At 48.8% G+C, this 26138-nt stretch overlaps 1 protein-coding gene across 6 annotated transcripts; it reads left to right on the top strand.

Moving 5' to 3' along the window:
* Positions 1–11: 11 nt before the first annotated feature.
* On the top strand, positions 12–26130 carry svilc (supervillin c). 6 transcript variants are annotated; one of them, XM_010866116.3, is made up of 32 exons: positions 12–109; positions 5260–5874; positions 6556–6714; positions 7007–7183; positions 7737–7777; positions 8739–8800; positions 10594–10742; positions 10889–11126; positions 11603–12105; positions 12267–12348; positions 14163–14210; positions 14309–14371; positions 14602–14676; positions 14768–14924; positions 15385–15468; positions 15729–15909; positions 16491–16663; positions 16816–16965; positions 17057–17193; positions 17585–17732; positions 18103–18242; positions 18349–18524; positions 19867–20050; positions 20175–20597; positions 20925–21027; positions 21106–21313; positions 21442–21575; positions 22067–22222; positions 23130–23273; positions 23540–23646; positions 23870–24028; positions 25932–26130. In XM_010866116.3, exons 2-32 carry the CDS (start codon positions 5561–5563, stop codon positions 26016–26018), a joined length of 4962 nt encoding a protein of 1653 aa, XP_010864418.2. In that variant the 5' UTR covers positions 12–109; positions 5260–5560; the 3' UTR covers positions 26019–26130. The 6 variants fall into 6 exon arrangements, with proteins under 6 accessions (XP_010864418.2, XP_010864417.2, XP_012991538.2 ...); XM_010866115.3 differs by having other exon boundaries at positions 7004–7183; XM_013136084.3 differs by lacking the exon at positions 6556–6714.
* Positions 26131–26138: the final 8 nt, after the last annotated feature.

The raw sequence follows: 26138 nt of genomic DNA, 5'->3' as shown, positions 1-26138 counted from the left end.
GCGCTCGCCCTAAATGGGCTTTCACGCTCTCTCTGTTGCGGCGGCGCACTACTGTTCAGTTAACACCGTTGTTCGCGACCGCAGCCGGTCCCCTGCAACCCAAGTACATGTAAGTACCATAGCCAAATAACTAATTACTTTTATATTGTGATTATTATTTTTGTTGCATTTTCAAGGAGACTGCGCGATTCAGAGTGCTCTTTTGTCACCTAGATTACTACAGTTTGTAATAGCGACTCGTTAACTGACACCAGTTTGGATATAGATTTCATTCATTTGCGTTAGATTCGTACATTTGGTCTATTTTCACATATAGCTACATAGTTCCATTATTCACCAACAACAAGAATAAAGACGCGTCTTGTTAAAATGATTCCCATTATAAGTTTTCCGTCTTCATCCACTTTTTTCCCATTTCATCGTTGAGTGATTACAGGCTCAGCTAATTATAATGTATTAATAAACTGCAATAAAATGTTAGCCTGAAGTCGTTCATCTGGACAAACCGTTGATAAGTCGAGACTGCATGTGTAGAAATGCTCTGATTGGGTGCACATGGCTCATGTCTTGTTTTGTCATTTTTCTGGTGGTGAAGCTAACAAGCAAGTTCCCACATTCTCCAGCTGAGCTTGTTCAACGGTACCCTGAGGTCATATGCTTGGATAAATATTTGATGGCAATGATGTTTGTTCCTATGGCGTATTCTTGGTGCGCTGCTGACTTTGCCGAAGTAGTGTGACTGACCTACTATGCCCTTTATGGACTGCATGATGTTATTACAATTGATAGTTGATGAAGGCTAATCGTTGTGTTATTTTAGATTGGATATTTCGGGCGACATTCGGCATTGATGAAGCTACATATTCCCAATTGTTCTCTCAGTAATCAGCGGTCACCGTATCATGTCACTCCGTGGCCAGGGGGTTTGTTTAATGTATGGGATTAGAGAAGTAGGGTGGCAGCTGCCTCCCTGGAGGCGTGATGTTCACCGTCTTTGTGCACATCCAGTGGCTTCACTTCAAAGCGAAGTCAGAAGCTGCTGCTATTGTTATCATTTCCAAACTCGATCGCAGTGTTGTTACAGGCCATGCCCCCCCAGTGGTGTTAAAACCCAGAGCTTTGTATTGAAAGTGGAATCCTCTGTTTAAACGTATCCCTGATGCACCTGCATCACTTGTCATTTGTTTCCAGTAATTATCCGGAAAAGGGGTTAAGGTAAGGACGCTTTGATAGGGGATGTTAATGGGTCTTGTTCATGTCTTTGATTTCTCTTCTTCCCGGTGGGGGGCTCCAGGTCTAATCTGTTGTAATTCCTCTGTTAATCTGGACCTCACAGTCTGCTGTAGTCCTGGACTAATTTATCACGCCTTTTGCACCATTCCGGAAAGATATAATGAACAGGCTTTTCCCCCCACCTACTGAGATTACTCGATGGGCTTCACAGCGTAAAGGGGGAAACTCACCTCATCCACCACCGATGTGAAGCGCCCGCCTGGGAGATGCAGGATTACCTGTGTGTGCCAGAACGCTGACCCCACGTCAGCTGTGAGGTGGTACAGGCCTATTTAATGACATGTGACAAGAGGAGTCGTATTGGCTATGAACCAATATGTACGTGGACCATTTCAGTACCTCAGAGCCCTTTGTGACCTTAGGGTCTTTGTGACTGGGGTTACAGAGGGTCAAGAGGAAGCTTTGTACTGTCTGTGAGTACTTTACCTCAACTCTGTGGATGTTGATTTCCTCAACTCTGTGTATAGTGACACACTGGGGACAATAGAGATTTACCTTGCATTACGCTCCCAATACCCCTACCTTGCTGTTCCCTAATACCCCTACCTTGCTGTTCCCTAATACCCCTACCTTGCTGTTCCCTAATACCCCTACCTTGCTGTTCCCTAATACCCCTACCTTGCTGTTCCCTAATACCCCTACCTTGCTGTTCCCTAATACCCCTACCTTGCTGTTCCCTAATACCCCTACCTTGCTGTTCCCTAATACCCCTACCTTGCTGTTCCCTAATACCCCTACCTTGCTGTTCCCTAATACCCCTACCTTGCTGTTCCCTAATACCCCTACCTTGCTGTTCCCTAATACCCCTACCTTGCTGTTCCCTAATACCCCTACCTTGCTGTTCCCTAATACCCCTACCTTGCTGTTCCCTAATACCCCTACCTTGCTGTTCCCTAATACCCCTACCTTGCTGTTCCCTAATACCCCTACCTTGCTGTTCCCTAATACCCCTACCTTGTTCACAGTGCCCTCCACACCTGTACAAATGTGGAGGGCCAGCCATGTTTAATTGAGGCGTGGTACTTTTCTTTATTTTCTTTATGTGCCGGCTGACACCCAGTTCCCGCCGAGCTCATGCCCAAGTCATGAACCGCATGTCGGTCATGATCCGTGCGTTACAACCGAGTAGTGCTTTAGAACATGCCTGCGTCAACTGGTGTTACTGGATTAGAGTTTGATGAGCCATGCTGAGCTCCAGTGTCACCCAAGCTCTCTCCTCCAATCCGGGCCTGCCCAGTCAGTCACATGACCTCAGCTCTGGTGGGGCACGTAGACAAGACACTTTTACTATGGAGAATGTAGCATGACCAAGCTGTGCTATTCTTGTAATGGTCCTTTTTGTGGTTGTGTTGAACTTGACCGTCTGACATTACAATGAAACGTCTTCAAAATATTACGGCTAGATGACTTCATTTTGTTGTGCTCCTTAAAAACTACTCCAGGTTGCAATGTACATTGTCTATTGCAAGTCTTAACCGCCTTTTTTGTGGTTGTGTGTCAGTGCCTCGGTTTCTTGCATTTTCAATTCATTTTATACTTATCTACCAGTCATGTTCCATATCTCACTAGGATTTTGTGTTATTACTGTTAAATTGAATATGAGACATACAAGACTGAAATATCATAATTGAAAAAGTATTGTTGGACGCATGCCCTTTGGGCGCTATCACAGCTGTGTGTTAGGCAAGTCTGAACACTTTTCTGTAGGCACTGTAGGTTCACATGAGCACACTGCAGAGCCCTCCTGTCTCAGACCCCCCCCCACACTCGCTTCAGCAGAGCTGATGCGTACCTGATGTCTGCTCAGGGTGAGTGTGAAACCCTGACCGACGTGGAACCCGGCAGAGTGCAGAACCCCTTAGGACTGCAGAACCTCCACTGTGCCAGGGCCCATGAGTTCCGTGTCTCTCTGAGCTTATCGCTCTGCAGGCCCCATTGTGTTTTGGCCGTGGGGGCGGGGGAGAATGCTGACGCTAACGTTTAGCCATTTCAGAACACACACTCACACCATACACATCATTTTGTTGCCTGCCTAACCAGTGGCTAGAGTTCCTACTGGCTTAGAATGCAATTGTGTTGATGTCATAGTTTATGTATGGTTAGAGTTCAATATCCTTCTTCATGTTCAAACAGAATGGCAACTAAGTAAGAACAGGGGAATTAAAGTTTTGCATGCGTGTTAAGTGTTAAGCATAATAAGTGCTTCTCAGAGGCTGGTCATAGTACATCCCAGCAACCTGTTTAGTACTTTACTATTGGTTGATGGTCAGAGTTTCGACTGCGATAACTAGAGTCACTGTAGGATTGTTCTTACAGATATTCCAACTCTGGGTAGACCTTTTAAATATCCTGACTTAAATATAAAGTTTTTTTTGGTAAACTTGTTATGCTTGCTGGACGTCACCAACCTTTTAGCTCGTGAACAGGATGGACCAACTAGCACAAAGCAGTTTGGGCTGATCTTGTCCAACGTAAGTGGTCAGACGTGGAACTGTGCATGTAATGTTGGACTGAAATGGGCTGGGTGAGTACTGGCTGACTGAGTGACTGGTTGGCGGTGGTATAGGCTTTCAGTGCAAGATGAGCTTCCTGAATTGCAAAGCAGCTTACAGCAGTTCATCTTACAGGGGTTTCAGGCAGGAAATAGAGAAATAGGCAGAGAGGAGAGATACGCTGAGCAAGGAGAGAGAAAGAGGGGCAACAGGAGCAGGGGAAGGAAAAGACTGGGCGCTTTCAATGTAGTTGGTATCCAAAGCAGCTGAATGCTGCTTCAAAATCTTATGATGTGTTGTTTTTCTGTCCCACTGGGAGCCATTTGGACTTAGTAGTAGTTTGTTTGGAATCATTGCTGTGAGAAAGAATTGGCAGCCTGTTTTGGGCTGTCTCCATTGCACAGGTAATGGCAGAGGTCCACAACCGGACAAAAACCCCACAGATTCTTGAGCTTAAACGTGAAGAATCTTTTAAAAAGCAAGAATATTTGGGTCTGCTGTAAATTCCATATTGCAGTTATTACCATATTGCAGTTATTAACATATTGCAGTGCACTGGATGGAGAGAGGTTTATTACGGTACTGTAAGTGTACTTCTGTTGAAAAGTTCAGAGATTTCTATTGAAACATTCAGAGATTTCATGAAATGAGTTTGAAATGAGTTTGAATAGCAAATATAGCAAAATGAATAGGATAAATATTGATTGACAACATTTTTAATTGAAAACATAATTGTGACTATTTCTATTTTTAGCCATGACATGCAGTTGACTAGTAACTGACTAGAGAACTACTGCAGTTCTGCTGTTCTCAATTTATAGATTTGCATTTTCTCATAAATATGCAACAATTTCAAGGGGTATGAATAATGTTGGACACAGCATTTTTCGATTTTTTGTTGTTGAAAAAAACAGAAATAGTTATGTTATTCATTTGTATCTCCAGCACAGTGTCTTACCTTTGTCACTTATTTATGTCATTTCCAGCCAGAAGAAACCTATTGGTCAAATACAAATTCACTATGGCTCAATATTTGGCATGGGTATGAATACTTTTGGGCTTAACTGTATATTGCTTCTTTAATCAGCACATTTTTTTTTTGGTGCTAACATAATTGCAACAGGATTTTCTAATGATCAATTAGCCTTTTAAAATGATAAACTTGGTTTAGCATTCACAACGTGTCATTGGAACACAGGACTATTGGTTGCTGATAATAGGCCTCTGTACGCCTTGGTAGATATTTCATAAAAAATCAGCCGTTTCCAGCTACAATAGTCACTTACAACAACGTCTGCACTGTATTTCTGATCAGTTTGATGCTATTTAATGGATTTTTTTGGTTGTGGACTTTTTAAGGGTAATGTACATACAGGAGTTGAATGATAAAGTATGACGTTATGAAATTAGACGTGAATGTGTTTGTGACCGATACAGAGAGTGACCTGGTGCTACTGTTACTCTCTCTCTGCAGTGTAATGAGCTTGACCATCCGATCCATCAACAGCCACCTGATTGGCCAACGACAGAGGTGCTGATTTGTTCCACCGGCCAATTTCTGACCTGTTGATTTGTAGAGCACGTTGGGATTTTCTATCCGGTTGGAGTTCATTGTAATTTCCTTTGGCTTCTGACTGCCGACAAGTGACGAAGGAGAAACTCTCTGCGGGGGTTTTGAAATATCAATGCCCAGGCCATTGTTAAAGGAGAAATTCTACCACTGAGAAATTCTCACCCACGGACAGGCAGGCAGAAGAACAGGCAGCCTGGACACTATGGAGAATCCATCCCTGGAGCCCAGATCAGAGCGCATTGCCCGCTACAAAGCAGAGAGGAGGCGGGAGCTCCAAGAACGCCACGGAAACATGGAAGAGCTCCCACCAAAGTGGGTAAGAAGGGACGGGACAGCCCTGAGCTCTGGTAGCGGTCCTGACTGCTCAGACAGGCACCTCTCAGGGGGTGTGAACGGCAGAGCCAGGGAGACAGAGGAGGGCGGGCGGGAGAGCATCCCCTCTCAGGAGACAGAACCCCGAAGAGACTCCAATGGTGTAGAGACCGGCAGTCCTGCAGACCCAGTATGCCTCAGAAGGTGAGTCCCTTGAAACAGGCAGTCAGTAGTGGAGAGGGCCGTGGCCCCCTCCATTTGAAACCAGTCAGTAGTGCAGAGGGTGAGGTCCCTTCCGAATGAAGCCAATCAGTTGTGGTGAGGGCGTGGCCCCTTCCATATGAAACCAATCAGTAGTGGAGCGGGTGAGGTCCCTTCCAAATGTAGCCAGTCAATAGTGGAGAGAACATGGCCCCTCACATATTCCATGTAGAAAGTTCTAACAGACTGCCCTTTCAACCTAATCATGTTTGTGTACCCCTTCAAACAGCCCCCCCAGTCAGCAACCTCATCCTACAGTAAACATTCTCCAATGTTCAGCCCTGCGCATCAGTTGGCAAAGTTCACCTGTGCTTTATGGCCTTTGTTGCTAATTCAAGTGGAGAGGGTTGAACCTGTCTCCCAGGGGGTTGGGATGCCAGAACACCAGAGATCACATAGATTCCTCCCTATTTTTCCATGTGGGTTTTCCTGTACTTCCTGGATCAAATGCTTTTAAGTCAGGGCTGCTCTTAAGGATTGTTTTTGGTGGTTTGCCACTATCCTTACACGGATTCCCTTACGCACCTCCCACCCACCCTTCCCCTCCATCACCTCCTCTCCACACCCCTCCCCTCCATCACCTCCTGACCCCTCCCCTCCATGACCTCCTCCTCCCGCCTCCAGGCAGTGTTCCTCTGGCTCTGCAGGCATGTTGGCTGCGGGGAGGCCCTCCCCCTCCCCGGGTCCCCCTGGACCCGACACTCCCCAGCTCCACACGCGGGTGTCGGTGGGCCGGTTGCGGAGTGTCCTGCTGCAGCCGACTGACACCCAGCCTGAAGAAGAGTAGGGTCATTTGCATGGAAACAGCCTGTGTGTTGGACACTAAGTCCAGGGGTTTCTTCTCTTTTATTTGTCTCTGTGTGACTTGTCCCGCTGCCTCAAGGTTCTCACTGTCTTTCTCTCCCTTTGAAATGTCTCCTCTCCCCTTCCTTCTCCCCTTCTTTTTTCTGCTTCTCTTCTTCTCTCCATCTTTCTCCTTCGCTCTCCTTTGTTCTCCTCTCTCCGGCCCTCTTCCTTTTTCGGTTCACCTTCCGTCCTCCCGATGATCCTCTTCCTCTGCGGCCGGGGACAGTAGCCCTGACACTGGCTGTGCCGCCTCGTGTCTTGACCTGGCCGCGAACCCGGGCTCGGAGGGGGGGCGCCGTCGCACCCGTCGCTACCTCCCCGGGGTGTCGGGCGTCGGCGGGCGCAAAACCAACGAGCGCTTCAGGACTCAGCCGATCACGGCCTTGGAGGTGCAGGAGAGCGGCGGGTAGGGAGTGTGTGCTGTGGCCAGGCATGTCTCCGTTGTGTCAGGGACAGTCTGACACGCGGTTGTGGAGCAGGAGGCCTGGGGGGGGAGGGGGGGCAGCGCAGCAAGGCGTGGCCCTGGTGCTCCTCAGACGGAGAGGGTTCACCAGCGTTGTGTGCCTTCTGTTCTGTATGATATGGGTTTGCATGCATGTAAATGTTTCACGGATGTAAATCGTCCTCTCATAAAGGATGTTCCTGCTAGCCTCATGGTTATCTACTGAAATAGTTTGAATGTGGCCTTCTAGGAAGCAGCATGCTTTGCATGTATTTGCATCCTGTGGTCTGTGGCGTTAGTCTGGCATGCCTACAATGTGGCGTTCATAGACGCTGTTGCTTTGCTGATCGACACCGTGCAGAATCACCACAGAAGTGCCCATGTGAGACACACACACACACATCGTAGGGGGAGAGTTACCCCAACAGGCCGGAATGAGACACAGTGATGTCTTGGTTTTATGGGGCATGTTTTAGCCAGCAACCTCCTGTTGATCCTCCCCCTCTCTGTCCCACAGGCTGCCGGAGGAGAAGGAGGAGGACGAGGAGCGAGCTAAAGGTAATGCGCCCCGCCCACCCGGCTCTCACATGGTATAGTTTTTGTTTTCGACACAAACGACTGACCCACGGGCCATTGTCCTGCCTCTGTGCACTGATTGAGTGTGTGTGTGTGTGTGTGAGGGGCGGGGGGTAGAGACACAGAAATGTGTGGGGGACACGAGAGGGGAGGGAGGGGGTCACTGGCATGTTTCTCCCTCTCTGAACACTGACAAAGAACAACAGGTGCTGCTGGTCAAAGGCATGCTCTCCCTCCCTCACTCTCTCTCCCTTTCTAGCACACCCCCCGTACCATCTTCCCCTCTCTCTACCTCTCTTTCTCTTCTTCATCCTGTCTTTCTATCTATCTCTTTATCACAGAAGTGGTGGCTGTGGAGAGAGAAGGTGGCAAAGACCTCGGTTAGCTTTGGTCTCTTCAAGCAGCATGTGATAAAATGGATCTGCAGGTTACTGTAACAGGCCCTGTTACCACACTCTGGCTGAGACAGAGAGACAAAGAGTAAACAAAGTAGAAGAGAAAGATTGGGGAACATGGGGTCAGAGTTCAGGACATGTTCCATATTCTGTTTAAATAACTTGTCGGCCCATTGGAACCAATTAGAGAAGCTGGATGCCAAGCAGAGAGAAGGCCTTACACTGAGGGGTCAGTCACACACTGTTTATTCTCCACGGAGGGACTGACTGACTGATAGTCTTTCCAGTCTGGGCTACTATGAGCAGGTTCATACGGTGTGTAGGGGAGCTGTTCACTTCGGGTTTTAGCATGTTTCTTTTTTTTTTTTTTTTTGGAAGGAAAGGGTTGGGGGTTCCAACACATTTCCCTGCTGTTGACAGTGTCTGACAGGAACTAACATGGAATGCCCGCGTATGTGAACGTGTGTGCAGTAATGTTGGTCAGGCCGGAGATACAATGTGCTGTATATTTTTATGTGCCTATTTAATGTCATGTGTTCTCCCTCCAGCTGACGTGAAGACGGATGACAGAGCCAAGATGAGCGTGGCGGCCAAGATGTCTCTGTTTAAAGTAAGTTCGTCCAACCCTGACTTGGCTGCGAAACCGGAGCCCCATCCAGGGCTGGCCAGAACCCCCCCCCACCCCACCTCCTCCTTCCATCCCTGATCACACAAGGGCATGGGGGGGGGGACTTGTTTCTCTCACCCTGATGTAAACAGTTAGTGTTTACCAACACAACACAGCACTTGTTGCTGCAAGTCATTTAAACGTCGCACATATCGACCGTTAAAGGACCCTCATGTTAACTCAAAATCTTGTCTAACCACATTTACTTCCTGTGAAGCATACATTTGTTGTACCAGTATTTTACTAAGTAAGTGTGACTGAGAACACATTCTCATTTTTCATAGGAACCCTGGGAGCAGTTAGGGTTAATTGTCTCGCTCAAGGACGGAACAAAATATTTTGTTCACCTTGCCAGCTCTGGGGTTCACTACAGCAACCTTTCTGTCAGTGGTCAGAAGCTCTGTCCACTGGACTACCCAGCTGTTTCCAGTTTGGGCACGATTCCCAGCTAAGACTCCGCCAGTGCTTTAAACATGGCCAAACAGATAGCCGGTGAGCTCGGAGAGAGAGAGGAACGGGTCTTGTTCACCATTCCTGGTGGCTGCTCACCTTACGGTCACCCACTGAAGCGTTGATGAGCCAGCAGAGAGCACTCAGCTGAGCGTGCAGAACCGCCCCCACGTTGAGGAATAAGACAGACTGAACAGGTGTTGCCCTGCTCTCTGATCCAGACAGGACCTTTTATAATAGTATTGGCAGTATTGGAACCTGGTGCCTTGATGAGGCCCATACAGGACCCTTGACCTCTGAGTTTCAGAAGGCCTCTGCCGTTCTGGGTTTGCTCTCGTTGGTCTCTGTTGTTGGGGTCGTTTGCGGTGTCCGTTCTGGGTTTGCTCTCTTTGGTCTCTGTTGTTGGGGTCGTTCACGGTGTCCGTTCTGGGTTTGCTCTCTGTTGTTGGGGTCGTTCGCGGTGGCCGTCTTGTGGACTTTTAGCCGCACAGTCTCAGGCTATTTATCCGGAGATCCTTTGCTGTGATTACTTTGAAAGACAATCCTAGTGATCCACATTTTCTGACATTAGCACACCCCCCCCACCCACACACCCACACACACACACACACACACACACAGTAATACTTGACCCTGGTAGGTTTTAGCTTTGTAGAATTTATCAAACCCAGGGGAAGCCAAGGACTATAACCGGGACCAGCTATTAACAGATTGTTATTATTAGCCTTTAGATCCTGATGAACTGGTGGTGGGTGGGGGGGGTGGGGGTGGGGGGGGCAGGAGAGGCAGGAGGGAGGTAGAGGAAGGGCAGGGAGGTAATGGTACACTGCTGAAGTATATCTGGTTACACTGTGACCTGCAAGACTGGTGGCATTCTATCCTTCTTCAAACCTTGTATGTGGACCACAACATTTTATTGATCTACCAACCCACAACACCTTGCTGATCCCTGGTTTATGAACCAGTTGTCTGCCAACCCACAACACCTTGCTGATCCCTGGTTTATGAACCAGTTGTCTACCAACCCACAACACCTTGCTGATCCCTGGTTTATGAACCAGTTGTCTACCAACCCACAACACCTTGCTGATCCCTGGTTTATGAACCAGTTGTCTACCAACCCACAACACCTTGCTGATCCCTGGTTTATGAACCAGTTGTCTACCAACCCACAACACCTTGCTGATCCCTGGTTTATGAACCAGTTGTCTACCAACCCACAACACCTTGCTGATCCCTGGTTTATGAACTAGCTGGTTTATTCTCTCTGTCTCTCTCTGTTATAGGAGCTAGAGAAGACAGCGGCTCCTGAAGCCAGTTCCTTCCTCAAGCCTCGCTCCGGCAGTGTCACTTATGAACGCAGAGCACGCCGAGGGAACGAGCACCGTTCTCTCACTCAGCCAATCACCTGTGAGGAGATGGTGGTGGCTACCAGGTGAGAAGGGTCACAGCTGTGCATTTAAAACATTTTATGTTTTCAGCCAATCCGTATTACATTTACTAGGTCCCGTCTCCATCTTAACTATCTGTCCATGATGTCCGTTCACGTCCTTTGCCTCCCCTCTCTGTGTCCGGCCGCAGCACCCCCCAGCCGGTGGTGGCGGGCGAGGCCCAGGCCGCGCAGGCCGAGGTGGTGGAGGTGGCGGACGATGACGAGAACAGTAAACTGAGCGTGAGTGAGAAGCTGGCCCTGTTCACCAAGCTGTCGTTGCCAGGCCGAGCCGGGGGCGGCGCCACCGAGGCCCCTCCGGAGAGACGCGGCAGGCAGAAGGGGACACGCTACCGTACGCAGCCCATCACGGTGGACGAGGTCGGCCTGGTGAGGGAATATTAGCCGTGACGTCAGCCTGTAGCTGAGGGTGGAAATATGTGCGAGGGTGAATGTCTGAGGGGGTGAGCAACTGATTCAGTATGTCTGTGTGTGTGTGGGTGTGTGTGTGGGTGTGTGTGTGTGTGTGTCATAAAACAACAACAGGTATTGGGAAAGGGAGGGGCCGTTTGGCCTGTAGACTTGCCTGTAGTCGTTCAACAGAGAGGGATCATGTTCTCTGTGATTATATTAATCAGCCAAGACTTGAGTTCTTAGTTTAACTCCAGTTCTTAGTTTAACCCCAGTTCCTAGTTTAACCCCAGTTCTTAGTTTAACCCCAGTTCTTAGTTTAACCCCAGTTCTTAGTTTAACCCCAGTTCTTAGTTAAACCCCAGTTCTTAGTTAAACCCCAGTTCTTAGTTTAACCCCAGTTCTTAGTTAAACCCCAGTTCTCTTCAGTCTAGTCCTGTCTGTCCGTCCATCAGCTCCAGAAAGGTCCCATCCAGCTGCCCGCGCTGCGCCTGTCCCCCACCCTCGTCACCCGGCAGCAGGAGCTGTCCGTCAATGTGAGGCCCAGCGAGGTGTACCAGAGCCTGCCCCGGGACGGACGGGAGCCCCCCCTGGGTCACGACGCGTGCCAACGGGGCAGAGAGATCAGAGGCATTCTGAGGAAGAGCGAGCACGGAGTTCGCGACGCCAACCTGGACGACTCGGGCGAGGACAGACGGCGGGAGCGGAACAGGGGAGTAAGGGAGAGGAGGAACGGGCTGGATGAGAGGAGGGCAGAGAGACATAACCAGGTACCGGCGCCTCGTAGAGAGAGACCAGCCTCTTCTGCTCCATGGAGACAGAGGAACAGGGACAGGCGGGAGACGGTGGCAGTGTGTGCCCCAACCAGGCCCTCCTCAGAGCAGGGTCAACCCCAGGATGAGAGGCCTTCCATGTCCAACCTTAGAGAGCAGGCTGACCCCTCTGTGGAGAACCACAGGTACTCAACAAATGCACGACCCAACAAGGCTTTTTTCATGACTGTGTGTTTGGGTGAAATATACATGGCTACTTCTCAGACCTCCTGTGTGTGTGTGTCTGTGTGCGTGTGTGTGCATGTTTGTGTGTGTGTGTGTGTTGTGTGTGTGTGCGCGCCTCCAGGGGGGAGGAAGAGGAGACGATGAGGAGAGATGTGCCTCCCGGACAGAATGTCCAGGTGACCCTGGCGGAAATGAGCAGGAAGGTATGACCAGCCGCCATCTGGCTTAGAAACAGACACACACACACGGACACACACACACACACAGGCAGCTACTGAATAGATTCTGACATCAGGGGTTTGCATCTGAATCTCTCACTGACAAAGCTCGTGTTTCAGAGCCTGTTGGCTGTTCATAGTGGATCACCTAGTTTTGTATTTCAGCTGGATAACTGTGGGCCAAATCCATGTGAGTCTGAAAGGCTGGAGACAGCTGTGCTTCTCAGTCCCAGATCAGACACAGGAGATGCTCAGTCCCAGATCAGACACAGGAGGTGCTCAGTCCCAGATCAGACACAGGAGGTGCTCAGTCCCAGATCAGACACAGGAGGTGCTCAGTCCCCGATCATACACAGGTGGTGCTCAGTCCCAGATCAGACACAGGAGGTGCTCATTCCCAGATCAGACACAGGAGGTGCTCAGTCCCCGATCAGACACAGGAGGTGCTCAGTCCCCGATCATACACAGGAGGTGCTCAGTCCCAGATCAGACACAGGAGGGGCTCAGTCCCAGATCAGACACAGGAGGTGCTCAGGGAATACCCAGTCCCCGGTGATACTAGGGCTTGGTCCCCTTCAGTATCCCTCCAGGGCAGAGAACAGACACTGGCATCCCTGGGCCTAACCTTTAATCCCCTGGATGTTTGTCTGGAACCAGGGGGTTTAGTTTATCTTGTCAGTCTGGGGGAGAGGGGTTTTTACGGGCACAAATCACAGGGCAGCCGGGCTGGAATTGCGACGGCCAGGATCTCATCTGGGCAGAACCAACAGGAAGGGATTGGACCTGGAGACTGTTATCCTTTCCCTCTGTTTGTAGGGCGGCCATGAGCTGGTCCCATGGGTATATATGAGACAAGAGATAGCCAGGTCTTTAACACCACAGAGCCTCATCAAGTCCATATCACCACTACACCTTACCATGCTGAGTGATTGGTATAGAAGGAACCCTGTACCAACCCCACATCTCACTACACCTGACCATGCTGTGTGATTGGTTTAAAAGGAACCCTGTACCGACCCTACATCTCACTAAACCTGACCATGCTGTATGATTGGTTTAAAAGGAACCCTGTACTGACCCTACATCTCACTACACCTGACCATGCTGTATGATTGGTTTAAAAGGAACCCTGTACCGACCCTACATCTCACTACACCTGACCATGCTGTGTGATTGGTTTAAAAGGAACCCTGTACCGACCCTACATCTCACTACACCTGACCATGCTGTATGATTGGTTTAAAAGGAACCCTGTACCGACCCTACATCTCACTACACCTGACCATGCTGTGTGATTGGTTTAAAAGGAACCCTGTACCGACCCTACATCTCACTACACCTGACCATGCTGTGTGATTGGTTTAAAAGGAACCCTGTACCGACCCTACATCTCACTACACCTGACCATGCTGTGTACAGTGTGTCAGAGCTGCCTTGCATTACTCATACATGGGTCCAGATCCTCTCCTAATGCTGCTAATGTCCTGGAATTGGCTGGTTCATGGTGGCAGGGTGATTCCAGACTGACTGACGTGATTCCTTAGACGCCCTCATGACCCCTTTCAATGGCTTCAGCTGGACATTGTTGACAGTTGTGTGTGCGTATGTGTGTGTGCGTGTGTGTGTGTGTGTGTTTATGTGTGGATGTGTGTGTGTGAAAGACCTCCATACCCTTGGATTATCTCCATGTCATGTCCCCCGCCAGTTTGCCCACTCACTTATGTTTAGCTCGCCCCTCTCACCCTCTTTTCCCTCTGTCCTCCCCCGCCCTGTCTCTGCTTCCAAACTGCCCCCTGTAGGCAGACAGAGAGATCCCCCATGATGCACCTGTGCCCCCCCAGTGTTGGGTAAGCAGGGAGTGCATGCTGTGTGTATAGTTATAATCACATAACTATAATCACTTCAGTTTGACCAAGATGCTAATCTGAACCTCCTCTCCTCTCAGGGACCAGTGTTTTCCTCTGTCTATTCTAATAGCGCAGCTCAATATGTTATGTGTTACAACCAGGTGAGTGTGTGTGCAAGCAAACCTTCGGTTGGAGTGTTTGTGTGTGTAGTGCACGCAATGCGGACCCACCTTGCCTGTGTCATGTGAACTGTTGTTGGAGTGATGTCAGTGTTGAAACTGCAGTGATATGGGTTACCAAGATTCCCAGGACGGAGTGTTCTTGTGGTTGAGCTGAACCAAAGCTGAACCAACTCCTAGCCTCCTGTCTTAATTCTCTTCTCCCTCCTCAGACCAGCTCTTCCTTTGAGGCCCAGGAGGTCTCCTCTCCCACCCAGACCCCCTCTCAGCCCCAATGGAGACAGAAGGTGACACACACACACACACACACACACAAACTCTTGCATGTTTCACTGACTGGGATATGGTAACCAATCGCTGGGCGTGCTGATGTGGCAGACCAGTCCTGTTCACGCTGAGGAACAGCAGCCACAGGTGTTGGTGGAGGAGGGCAGAAGAATCCAGCAGGAGAGCGAGGAGCAGTGGAGGACCACGGGCGGAGGGCCAGTCGACGACACGGCCCAGTCCACAGTGTCTGGGTACATGGCTGTAAGAGGTGAGGTCTCTCTCTGTCTCGTTGCCTAGATACTTCAGCCCAAATCGAAAGTTCTGGAAAGTGGCCTTCATTTGCCAAGGAGAAAGGTGTGAGCAATTTCTTTCACGTCTCTCAAACATTATGAGTTTCTCTCTCTTTCCTCTCTTCTGATCTCCCTACTGTCACTCTATTTCTCCTGTTCTCTCTTCCCTCTCGTTGTCTACCTTCTACCCCTCTCTCCATCAGTCTCTCTTTCTCCCTCTCCCTAACTCTGTGTGTGTGTGTGTGTGTGTGTGTGTGTGTGTGGGTGAACCCCTCCTACTGACACTAAAAGGGCTGCAGCGTGCACCTACCCAGGTCAACACAGCCGTCCACGACAGATGTGCCAGACATGGAGGAGACCCTTGATCGGCTGACAGACACTTGGTCTGCTGTGTCATTGTGTGACCTCTTCCCTGACCTCTGGTTCTCCTCTCAACAGATATCTCCAACAACCCTGGAATGGAGGTGGAGGATGACCGGAAGAAGCAGGACGAAGTGGACTCCTCCGTGGACACGCTCAGAGGTACGTCTCAGGACGGAATCTCACATTTAGAGGGGCTAGCTTATCCAGCTTCATTATCCAGCTTCCTCATCCAGCTTCCTTATACAGCTTCCTTATACAGCTTGCTTATCCAGCTTCATTATCCAGCTTCCTTATCCAGCTTCCTTATCCAGCTTCCTCATCCAGCTTCCTTATCCAGCTTCCTTATCCAGCTTCCTGCCTTTTGTGTCTTTGAGTACACCATGACGCAGAACCGTGACTTCTCTCATGTCGTCCCTCAGCCGTCCCCCAGGACCCCACTCTGGAGATGACCTCAGAGGGAGTGATGGAAGAAATGACCCCGGTTGACCAGGAAGGGACGTGTGGACGTTTATACAGAGAGGTGTCACCCCCCTCAGCGTCTGCCCTCCACACTCCCCTGGAGCAGGACCTGAGCACCCTCTGCCAGGCCAACACACCCATGTGAGCATGGGTTTACACGTCCAATCTCTGCTCTTCAGGCCGGTTAAAAACATTAACATCACGTCTGTAAACACTTCCAGTGTGACATTCTGGACCCTTGTCACATTGTTTTTTAAAAGGAAGATTGGACACCTACTTTTATATTTCCTTCGCAAGGCTTTTATTGAAGAGGGAATCAGAGGGAGACAGGAGAGGTAGAGACACCTAGTGGGGGAAGAGGGGTAGTGAACCGTGGTCTCGGAGACATACATACAGTATATATGCACGGACACACACGTCACCTTCTAACTGTCTACAAACACGTTGTCGACTCTCCGTGAGTCACCACCCTTTAAACCAAAAGGACCTCAGTTGAAACCAGCTGTTAATGTTTTGCCATGTGTCTTTCCATGGGTTTTAATGGTCTTTTGTGTGTGCGTGTGTGTGTGTGTGTTTGTGTGTGTGTGTGTTTGTTTGTGTGTGTGTGTTTGTTTGTGTGTTTGTGTGTATGTCTGTGTGTGTTTGTGTGTGTGTTTGTGTGTGTGTCTGTGTTTGTGTGTTTTTCTGTGTGTGTGTCTGTGTGTGTGTGTGTGTGTGTGTAGGCTGACATCAGAGGTAGCACAGCACAGGCGGTCAGTGCGGCCGTCCCGCAGGACTCAGGGCTCCCGGAACCCGCTTCGCGCTCTCGCGGCCCGCAGTGACATCACACAGGACCTCATGGGAGAGAGGGTCACCTTGGCTACCGTGGAAACCAACAGGACACAAGTGGAGAAGAGTGAGTCCCGAGGGCGTCTCTTTATCTCTCCATCTCTCTTAGTCCCTCTTTATCTCTCCATCTCTCTTTTTCTTTCTCCGTCTCTCGCTAGTCTTTTCTCCTCTTTAAACTCAATTTCTAATCGCTCCGTCTCTTTCTCTTTCACCCCTCAGTGGCCAAGAATTCCAACATGGCTGCCTCAGAGGATCAGGCCAGTACAGAGGGCTTCAGTAAGGTCATCCTAAGTGATGATGTCAGTTCCACAGTTGCAGTTACGAACCACAATGTGCCTCTCAGCTACCCCATGCTCATTCACGTCAAAGGTAAGAGAAGTGTGTGTGTGTGTGTGTCTGGGTGTGTGTGTGGGTAGAGAAGGCTTCATGCAGCGTGTGTGTGTTCTCTATGCCGTGGCAGGTCGACATCACGTTCAGGTGCGTCTGGTGGAGCCTGCAGCCAGGTCTCTGAACAGTGGAGACTGCTTCCTGCTTGTCACGCCCACTCGCTGCTTCCTGTGGAGCGGACAGTTTGCCAACGACAAAGAGAAAGCCAAGGTGCAGCACAGCTCATCTGGGTTACAGCACACACACACACACACACACACACACACACACACTGAACATTCAAACAGCATGGATGTCTTTTGTTTGGATTGGTGATACATTTTCTCATGTGTCCTGGTTGAAGTATTGACCTTCATGAGGCAGGGCTGCCTAACTCTGTTTCTGGACAACTTCCATTCTGATGGGTTTCTCACAAACACAACTTCAGCACTCATGATTCCTAATAATGAACTGGATGAAAGATATATCTGCTTAATGACGACTGGGGTTGAAGAGAGAACCTAGAGGGCAGTATCTCTCCGGGTACAGGGTTGTGCGGCCAAAGGCAGAGGACCTTGTTTGAGGGGCAGCCTTTCTCACCCACCTGTTGGTTGGTACTCAGGCCTCGGCGCTGGCGTCCTCCATCCAGTCACAGCAGGACCTGGGCTGCCAGACCTGTGAGGTAACACACCTGGAGGAGGGGATCCACGCTGACAACAGCCTGGCCTCAGACTTCTGGAACCTTCTGGGAGGAAAGATTCAGTATGGAGGTCAGACTACAGCTTAGTCTCTCTCTGTAGAACAAACCAGGAAATGTATGTGGGCTCTTAATAGAGGTGAGCATGTAACTACAGTGCATTTGGAAAGTAATCAGCCTGGAGAGGGATGCACTTGAGCTTCATTTAGACTCATGAAAGACTCTGAATACATCAGTAAAGGGGATATTTCTTTGTTTGTACTCCTAGAAACCTGTTTTTGCTTTGCCATTATGGGGTGTTGTGTGTAGATTGATGGGGATTTTTTTCCATCCATGTTACGTGGTAACATAAAACGTGGAAAAAGTGAAGGGGTCTGAATACTTTCCGAACGCACTGTATAGAGATACAAGACTGTAAGTCTGTGTGTACATGTTCCTTGTAGGAGCCTCAGATGATGATGAGCTATATGAGAGCGGAGTGGTGGAGTCTAACTGTGTCTACAGGCTGGTGGACAACCGACTGGTGCCCCATGAGCAGGCCTGGGCAGCTGCCCTCACCGTCTCCCTCCTGGCCCCCACCGAGGTCAGTCCATCCCTGGGTGCCCTGGCAGTCTCCGCCGCCTCTATGTGATTGCTATCAACACTGCAGTTCTCTGAATGAGTCCTTGTCTCCACCCCGTCTTCCCCAGGCCCTGGTGTTTGACTTTGGCGGGGAGGTGTACCTGTGGCACGGGCGGGGTGTTGCCCCTGACGAAAGAGGCGTGGCTATTCAGCTGGCCCGGCAGGTTTGGGGTGGTCCCTATGACTACAGAAACTGTAGGATCAATCCCCTGGACCCCACTCGCTGCAACCCCAACACACAGATGTATGTGCAACCAACCCACAGATGTTTTAAACTCGATCCACGGACGTTTGTAAACACTACCCACGGACATTTGTAAACACTACCCACGGACATTTGTAAACACTACCCACGGATGTTTTAAACCCGACCCACGAACATTTTAAACCCGACCCACGGACGTTTGTAAACCCTACCCACGGACGTTTGTAAACACTACCCACGAACATTTTAAACCCGACCCACAGACGTTTGTAAACCCTACCCACGGACATTTGTAAAGACTACCCACAAACGTTTTAAACCCGACCCACGGACGTTTGTAAACCCGACCCTTGGACATTTGTAAACACTACCCATGGACATTATAAAACCCGACCCTTGGACATTTGTAAACACTACCCACAGACATTTTAAAACCCGACCCTCTGACATTTGTAAACACTGCCCACGGACATTTTAAAACTGACCCTCGGACATTTGTAAACACTGCCCACGGACATTTAAACCTGACCCTCAGACATTTGTAAACACTGCCCACGGACATTTAAACCTGACCCTCTGACATTTGTAAACCTGACCTACGGATGTTGTGAACCCGACACATGGACGTCTGTAAACCCGTCACACAGACGTTTGTAAACCCGACCCACGGATGGTTGTTAACCCGCGCCACAGATTTTGTAAACCCAACCCTCTGACATTTGTTAGCCCGACCCTCGGACGTATATAAACCCGACCCACGGACATTTGTTAACCCGACCCATGGACGTTTGTTAACCCGACCGTCAGACTTTTGTAAACCCGACCCAGGGACGTTTGTAAACCCGACCCACGGACGTTTGTAAACACTACCCACGGACATTTAAACCTGACCCTCGGACATTTGTAAACACTGCCCACGGACATTTGTAAACACTGCACACAGACATTTTAAACCTGACCCTCGGACATTTGTAAACACTGCCCACGGACATTTAAACCTGACCCTCTGATGTTTGGAAACCTGACTTACGGATGTTGTGAACCCGACACATGGATGTCTGTAAACCCGACACTTGGACGTTTGTAAACCCGACCCACGGACGTTTGTTAACCCAACCCTCGTACGTTTGTAAACCCGACCGTCAGACTTTTGTAAACCCGACCCTCGTACGTTTGTAAACCCAACCCACGGACTTTGTTAACCCAATTCTCTGACATTTGTAAACTTGACCCACAGTGTTTGTAAACTCAACCCACGGATGTTTGTAAACCTGACCCACGGATGTTTGTAAACCTGACCCACGGATGTTTGTACATAGACGTATACAGACAACATATGTCATGCGCTGCATTATATTCATTGTGTGTGATTTGTGTACAGGCAGGGTGAAGGAAGGCCTGGCTGGGCCCTGTTTGGCCTGGTCTCTGAGAACAACGAGACTGCCCTCTTTAGGGAGAAGTTTCTGGACTGGCCTGGATCTGAAGAGGAGGTAGCTGAGGCGGGGGTGGGCTTGGAGGAGGAAGCTGTGACGATGGGGGTGGAGGTGGTGGAGACGACAGCACAGGTTAGTTACAAACACAACCCTGTAGAAGCAGGAAGATTAAAGTCACTTGTCCTTATAGAAACACCTCCTTCAAAGAGAATGGGTATCCTTTCACTGTAGTTCCCTCCTTACCTTTCTCTCGCAGACCACCCAGACGCCTGAGTCAGACTGTGTGTCACTGTGTGCCTGTGATGCCAAGGCACTCGTGGCAGGGCAGAGAGTGGCAGTGCCAGGAGAACCGGTGGTCCCCACAGTCCTGGAGGGGGTGGACGTCCAGCGGGGTCACGGCGTCATTCATCTGGAAGACGGGCGCCAGGCGATGCTGAACACAGTCACCGTGGATACCTGGCACATCCAAACGTTGGACGACAGCAAGGTCCGGCTGGAGAGTCTGGGGCAGCTGCATGAGGCCGACACATACCTGGTCCGCTGGACATACACCCTCAGCCCTGCAGGCCGCACTGGGGAGCCTGGGAGGGAATGCACTGCCTGCTTCATATGGCAGGGACGGGACTCCCGGATCAGTGGGCGAGCCACATCGGACCTCAGTTCCCATGAGGAGGCTCAGGTGACTGGCTTTCCCGTTCTCCCCCTCAACGATAGGAGTAGCTGGGCTATGACTCAGCGGCGAGGAGATTATTGTCGGAGCATTTGGTTGGGGGATGGATACAAGATTATTAGATAACAATAGGATTATATAAAAAGATAACTGTTTTATATTTATATTTACAAAAAATACTTTTGCTCTGTATCCAGCTTAATGTTTCAGATATTTACGTTCTTTTAGCAACATACCAGTTAAAGCCAGGGTGGTCATCTGGTGGTTGGTGGCGGATTACTGTTGTCTCGCTAACTGATGTTTTGTAACCGTTTTACCGCGTTGTTGTTGTTTAAGGTGATCATACGTGAGGGGGAGGAGCCTCCGTGTTTCCTTCAGCTCTTCCAGGGAGGTCTGATCGTCCACAGAGGCAGCCGAGCGGACAGCTCCACCCACGCCGGTAGGAGACATTACCGTGACCACCTCCTATGTGTGTGTGTGTGTGTGTCTCCCTAACTCGCCGCTCTCTGTCCTGCAGGAGGGTGGCGTCTGTTCTGCGTGCGCGGGGAGCTGCCGGAGGAGGCCAGCCTGTTGGAGGTAGGCTGCGACTGTGGCAGCCTGCGATCCAGAGGCTCCCTCATACTGCTCCACGGCCAACAGGGGGAGCTCTATCTGTGGAACGGCTGCAAGGTTCAAGCCAGTTCCCGGGGTGCGGGGAAGAGGGCAGCCGAGAGACTCACTCAAATGTAATTCTTCTTTCCTAATTTTTTGCTTCTGTATGTATACATGGTTGGGAGTATGATCGGTGTTAATGTGTGTGTGTGTGTGTGTGTTTGTGTGTGGGTGTTTGTGTGTGTGTGTGCGTGTGTGTTAGGTGTCCTCCTGAACTGGGTCTCAGCAGAGATCGTCCTGTGAAGAGTCAGGAGGTGGAAGAAGGGGTGGAGCCAGTGGAGTTCTGGAATGCTATTGGTCATCAGGACAGAAAGGCCTATGACTGCATGTTACAAGGTACTGTTCACATCATGACAACAGTGTTTGGGGAAATTCATAGAAATTCATGGGCGACTTAGATTTTGACCCCTGGGTGGGACTTCCCCCGGCTAATTCCTGCTGATGACCCTGTTGAAGTCTTGCTTAAACAGGTCAACAGGAGGGAGCAGCCAGTCATCAAAACTGGATTGATGTACAGTGAGGATTGCCTCAATAGAGCAGCCCCTGCGCTCCCATGCCGTATTGGGAACCTTCTGTAACAGGGATAAGAACGTACCATGAGCTCACTCCACAGCTAGCTGAAATTGGGGTTATACAACTGGTACCTTTTGTATGTCTAAAACAGTCAGACAGTTGTATAGGAGGACGGTCATGTGTGTCGCGGACGAGGAGACCGTTCAAAACACGCTTGACCAGAGACCCCAGCATGGACTGTGAGAGTGAGTGCAGGGCCGGGCTGCCGCCCGACAGGCTGATGTGATCAGTTGCTTTGTGTCGTTATCGCTTAGATCCAGGGAAATATAACTTCACGCCACGCCTTTTCCATCTGAGCGCCCGTTCTGGAACTTTCCAGGGGGAGGAGCTGCTGAGCCCCACACGGTTGCCAGGGGTTGTCATGGCGATGCCATTTGCTCAGGAGACCCTGTACTCCGTGCCACAGCCAGGTGAGAGAACGCTTAAAGCACAAACACACACACACTGTACACTCATACTGTACACACATACTCTACCCACATACTGTACCCACATACTGTACACACATACTCTACCCACATACTGTACCCACATACTGTACACATATACTGTACACACATACTGTACACACATATACTGTACACACATACTGTACACACATACTGTACACACATACTGTACACATATACTCTACCCACATACTGTACCCACATACTGTACACACATACTCTACCCACATACTGTACACATACTCTACCCACATACTGTACACATAAACTGTACACACATACTGTACACACATACTGTACACATATACTCTACCCACATACTGTACACATATACTGTAAACACATACTGTAGTCATACTCTACCCACATACTGTACACATACTCTACCCACATACTGTACACTTATACTGTACACACATACTGTACACACATACTGTACACACATACTGTACACATATACTCTACCCACATACTGTACACATATACTGTACACATATACTGTACATACATACTGTACACATATACTGTACACACATACTGTACGCACATATACTGTACACACATACTGTACACACATACTGTACACACATACTGTACACACATACTGTACACATATACTGTACATACATACTGTACACACATACTCTACCCACATACTGTACCCACATACTGTACACATATACTGTACACACATACTGTACACACACATACTGTACACACATACTGTACACACATACTGTACACACATGAACAATACTTCCATTGTTATGAAAGGGACTTTATGTTGTAAACACACCCGGTACTGTTTTTTCTCCCGCTGAGCTATACTCTCTCTGTCTCTCTTTTCCCTCTTGTTCTTCCTCTCCAGCCCTCTTCCTGTTAGATAACCGTATGGAGGTGTACCTGTGGCAGGCAGGTGAGCCTGAGGATAGGGAGACCTCGGGTTCAGCCAGTATCCGCTGGGCCAACGAGAGAAGGTGTGCCATGCAGACAGTGCTCCAGTACTGCAAAGGTGAGAGCAACTGCTGAATTAGTTGTCTTTACTAATTCCCTACAAGGTCTGGACTGACAGATTTTATCTTCTAGTTGCACCTGTCTGGGGTCCCAAGTTTGAATTAGTCCCTGATTAAAATATTATTTTTTTACAAAAATCACTGGAACATAGGGGTTAGGGGGTTGCTGATGATTATCGGAACTAAGATGGGGGTAGTCTCTAATCAGAGTTAAGTTGGTTTCATGGTTCTCTGGACCGTTTAGAATTGAACCTTTGTGTTGCAGAGAGGAACCCGAGGCGCCCTCCCCTGGCCTACCTCATCCAGGATGGAGCAGAACCCCTCACCTTCACCAATGTGTTCCCACGCTGGGAGAAGAGACCCAGTCCGGAGGTAGAGGAAGAAAGACCACTTGTCCTTCTACCCAATAATCATTAACACGATCAATAGTACCCACCATCATTAATCATTAACATGATCAGTTATACCTGTCGCCTGTAGTCTTGTCATTAATTACATGATCAATACTACCTGACATCAGTAATCATTAACACGATCAATTAGACCTGTCGTCTGTTTAGATATATGCTGACTGGTAAATTATACTGTTGTTCAGGGGGAGCTAGGCGGGCGGGTCAAGCTGACCTTGGTGCAGGACGCCCTGGCCCAGATCAATAAGACCCAGTACCCCCTGGAGGAGCTTCTGCGGACCCCCCTGCCGGAGGGTGTGGACCCCCAGCGCCTGGAGGTCTACCTATCCGACCACGACTTCCAGGTACACGTGAACACAGCTAGAGCCGCCTGGCCCAGTTAGTGGAGAGGAACATGGGTGCTAAAGTAATTAGATGGAGAAATTGGTGTGCATGCTGTTGTTAGAGGCACTGGGTGAAGGCACCTCAGAAATGGTTGGCACTCCTGATGAATACCAAAACAGTCTATAAAATAAACAACACAGGTAATGAAATATATTGTAATTGGAAGATTTTGATGGGTATTATCTTGCTGTCAGAGACATTCAGGTTTTTAGTTACAGCGTTTAGGTACTTGGTAGAGTAGGTTAGAGGTGCTTTTCTGCGTACGTACATAGCCACGGTAAGATGTTTTTATTAGTGAGTGCTGTTATTAGTTGAGCGTGTGGTGGTCAGGGGGTTCTGAGACTGGATCAGGGGGTTCTGAGTCTGGGTCAGGGAGGTTCTGAGGCTGGGTCAGGGGGTTCTTAGACTGGATCAGGGGGTTCTGAGGCTGGATCGGGGGATCTGAGGCTGGATCGGGGGATCTGAGACTGGGTCAGGGAGTTCTGAGGCTGGGTCAGGGGGTTTTCCCGCAACCCCCACTCTCCGTGATACATACGCATTCTTCTTTTGACACCAAACCCACCTCTGTAGTGTGCGAGTCCAAACAGCTATATTTTGGCTTTGTCTCAGCATTCCACCCTGTTCCAGTTCAAGTGCCAATGCCATTTAATTAACTCTAGGCGATCACAGTTGTAGGTAAAAAAAAAAAAAGTAATGGCAACCCTCTCAAGTTGGCCAGTGGTTCCCAACCCTACTGTACCACTGACAGAATTTTGCTTTTCTCAGAGTACCCCTGAAGTACCCCCTCATGTTAATGTCAGTAGTAAGCCTATGGTGTCATGAGTGTTTTCAAGTACCCCCTGTGGAGAGGCCAAGTACCCCCAGGGGGCCTAGTACCCCTGGTTGGGAACCACCAAAATAGGCTATTGGTGTGGAGAAACTTTAGATTTGGAGTCTTGGTGACCCCAAGATGTAAGTTCTGTAACTCTCCTCACTTTATGGGGACTAGATGTGCCCACTCTATCAGGCAGGTCTTCCACTAAAATGTTGATTATTGCCCTAATACTGGTAAGTGGTATATTTAGGTTGTTAAAAAAAATCGTATATGTTTCCTGATTCATGAAGGTCAACAACCAATTGTCTGTTCATTTTAATTTCCTTTGCCTTCTTACCCATTGCTGATAGATGGATGACTAAGGGATTATTCAAGAACATGTTTTCATTGTTATACCCTGAAAATGAAAAAGAAAGCCACAAAACAATTCCTTAAGACTGGGTTGGACTTAAAAAATACAATGTTAATGCACATACATTGTTGCTAGATTTTATGTATGAGAATCCTTTTCGGTGCTGATTATTTTGACACAACATTTTGAGAGGAAAAGGTTTATCCCTTGATAAGAATAGATTTTTCTCCCATCATGTGTATTAGAATAATACACTTTTCCTTGATTTTTAAACATTGAATATATCTTATTATCTTTGTTTATATTATTCTGATTTGTTTTTATCATGGGTGCCATATGTTTTGGAGTTGACCGTATATTAAACACAGTGCAGCTACACCAGACAGCCACTAGAGAGCAGCACTAACCTCATTATAACTGCCCCTGCGGGCACCGCTGCCTACCACGACCATAAAACATAACACTTGCAAATAAGTGGTCCGCTTTGATGTGAAAAATATTAATTTCAGTGATTATTTATTTGTTTGTCTGGATAGTTCTGTATCAGGCAAATACATATGTGTTTGTGGAACAAATTGCCACGCATGCCAGCATTACAGATTTTACATCTGTATGTAATATTTTATGTAAATATATCTTTCAGTCCATTTTGTTCGGTATTCTGCAGTATCTGAATTGATGTCTGTCTTTTTTTCAGAATATTCTGGATATGAAAAGGGATGAATATGACTCCCTTCCAAACTGGAAACAAGTCAGCCTGAAAAAAAGCAAGGGACTTTATTAACAACCTAAGCAACCAAGAAGAGATCATATTCTATTCATGTCAACTTATCCCAATGACAAAAATGTTTTTGTATTTTCTATTTTTAAGAAAACAACATCTTCTTGTCAAGTGATGACGATC

This window comes from Esox lucius, chromosome 11, assembly GCF_011004845.1.
Source record: "Esox lucius isolate fEsoLuc1 chromosome 11, fEsoLuc1.pri, whole genome shotgun sequence".
NCBI classification, from domain to species: Eukaryota; Metazoa; Chordata; class Actinopteri; order Esociformes; family Esocidae; genus Esox; species Esox lucius.
The sequence above is the reverse complement of the archived record's forward strand: the minus strand, read 5'-3'. Positions and strand labels throughout refer to the sequence as shown.

What these genes read in the sequence shown, in the direction of transcription:
- svilc (XM_010866115.3), top strand. Translation starts at nt 5,561, where the DNA reads ATGGAGAATCCATCCCTGGAGCCCAGATCAGAGCGCATTGCCCGCTAC. An exon ending in GACACCCAGCCTGAAGAAGA is followed by an intron (nt 6,715 to 7,003) that starts GTAGGGTCATTT and finishes GGCCGGGGACAG; the next exon opens with TAGCCCTGACACTGGCTGTG. An exon ending in GCCGAGAGACTCACTCAAAT is followed by an intron (nt 21,314 to 21,441) that starts GTAATTCTTCTT and finishes CGTGTGTGTTAG; the next exon opens with GTGTCCTCCTGAACTGGGTC.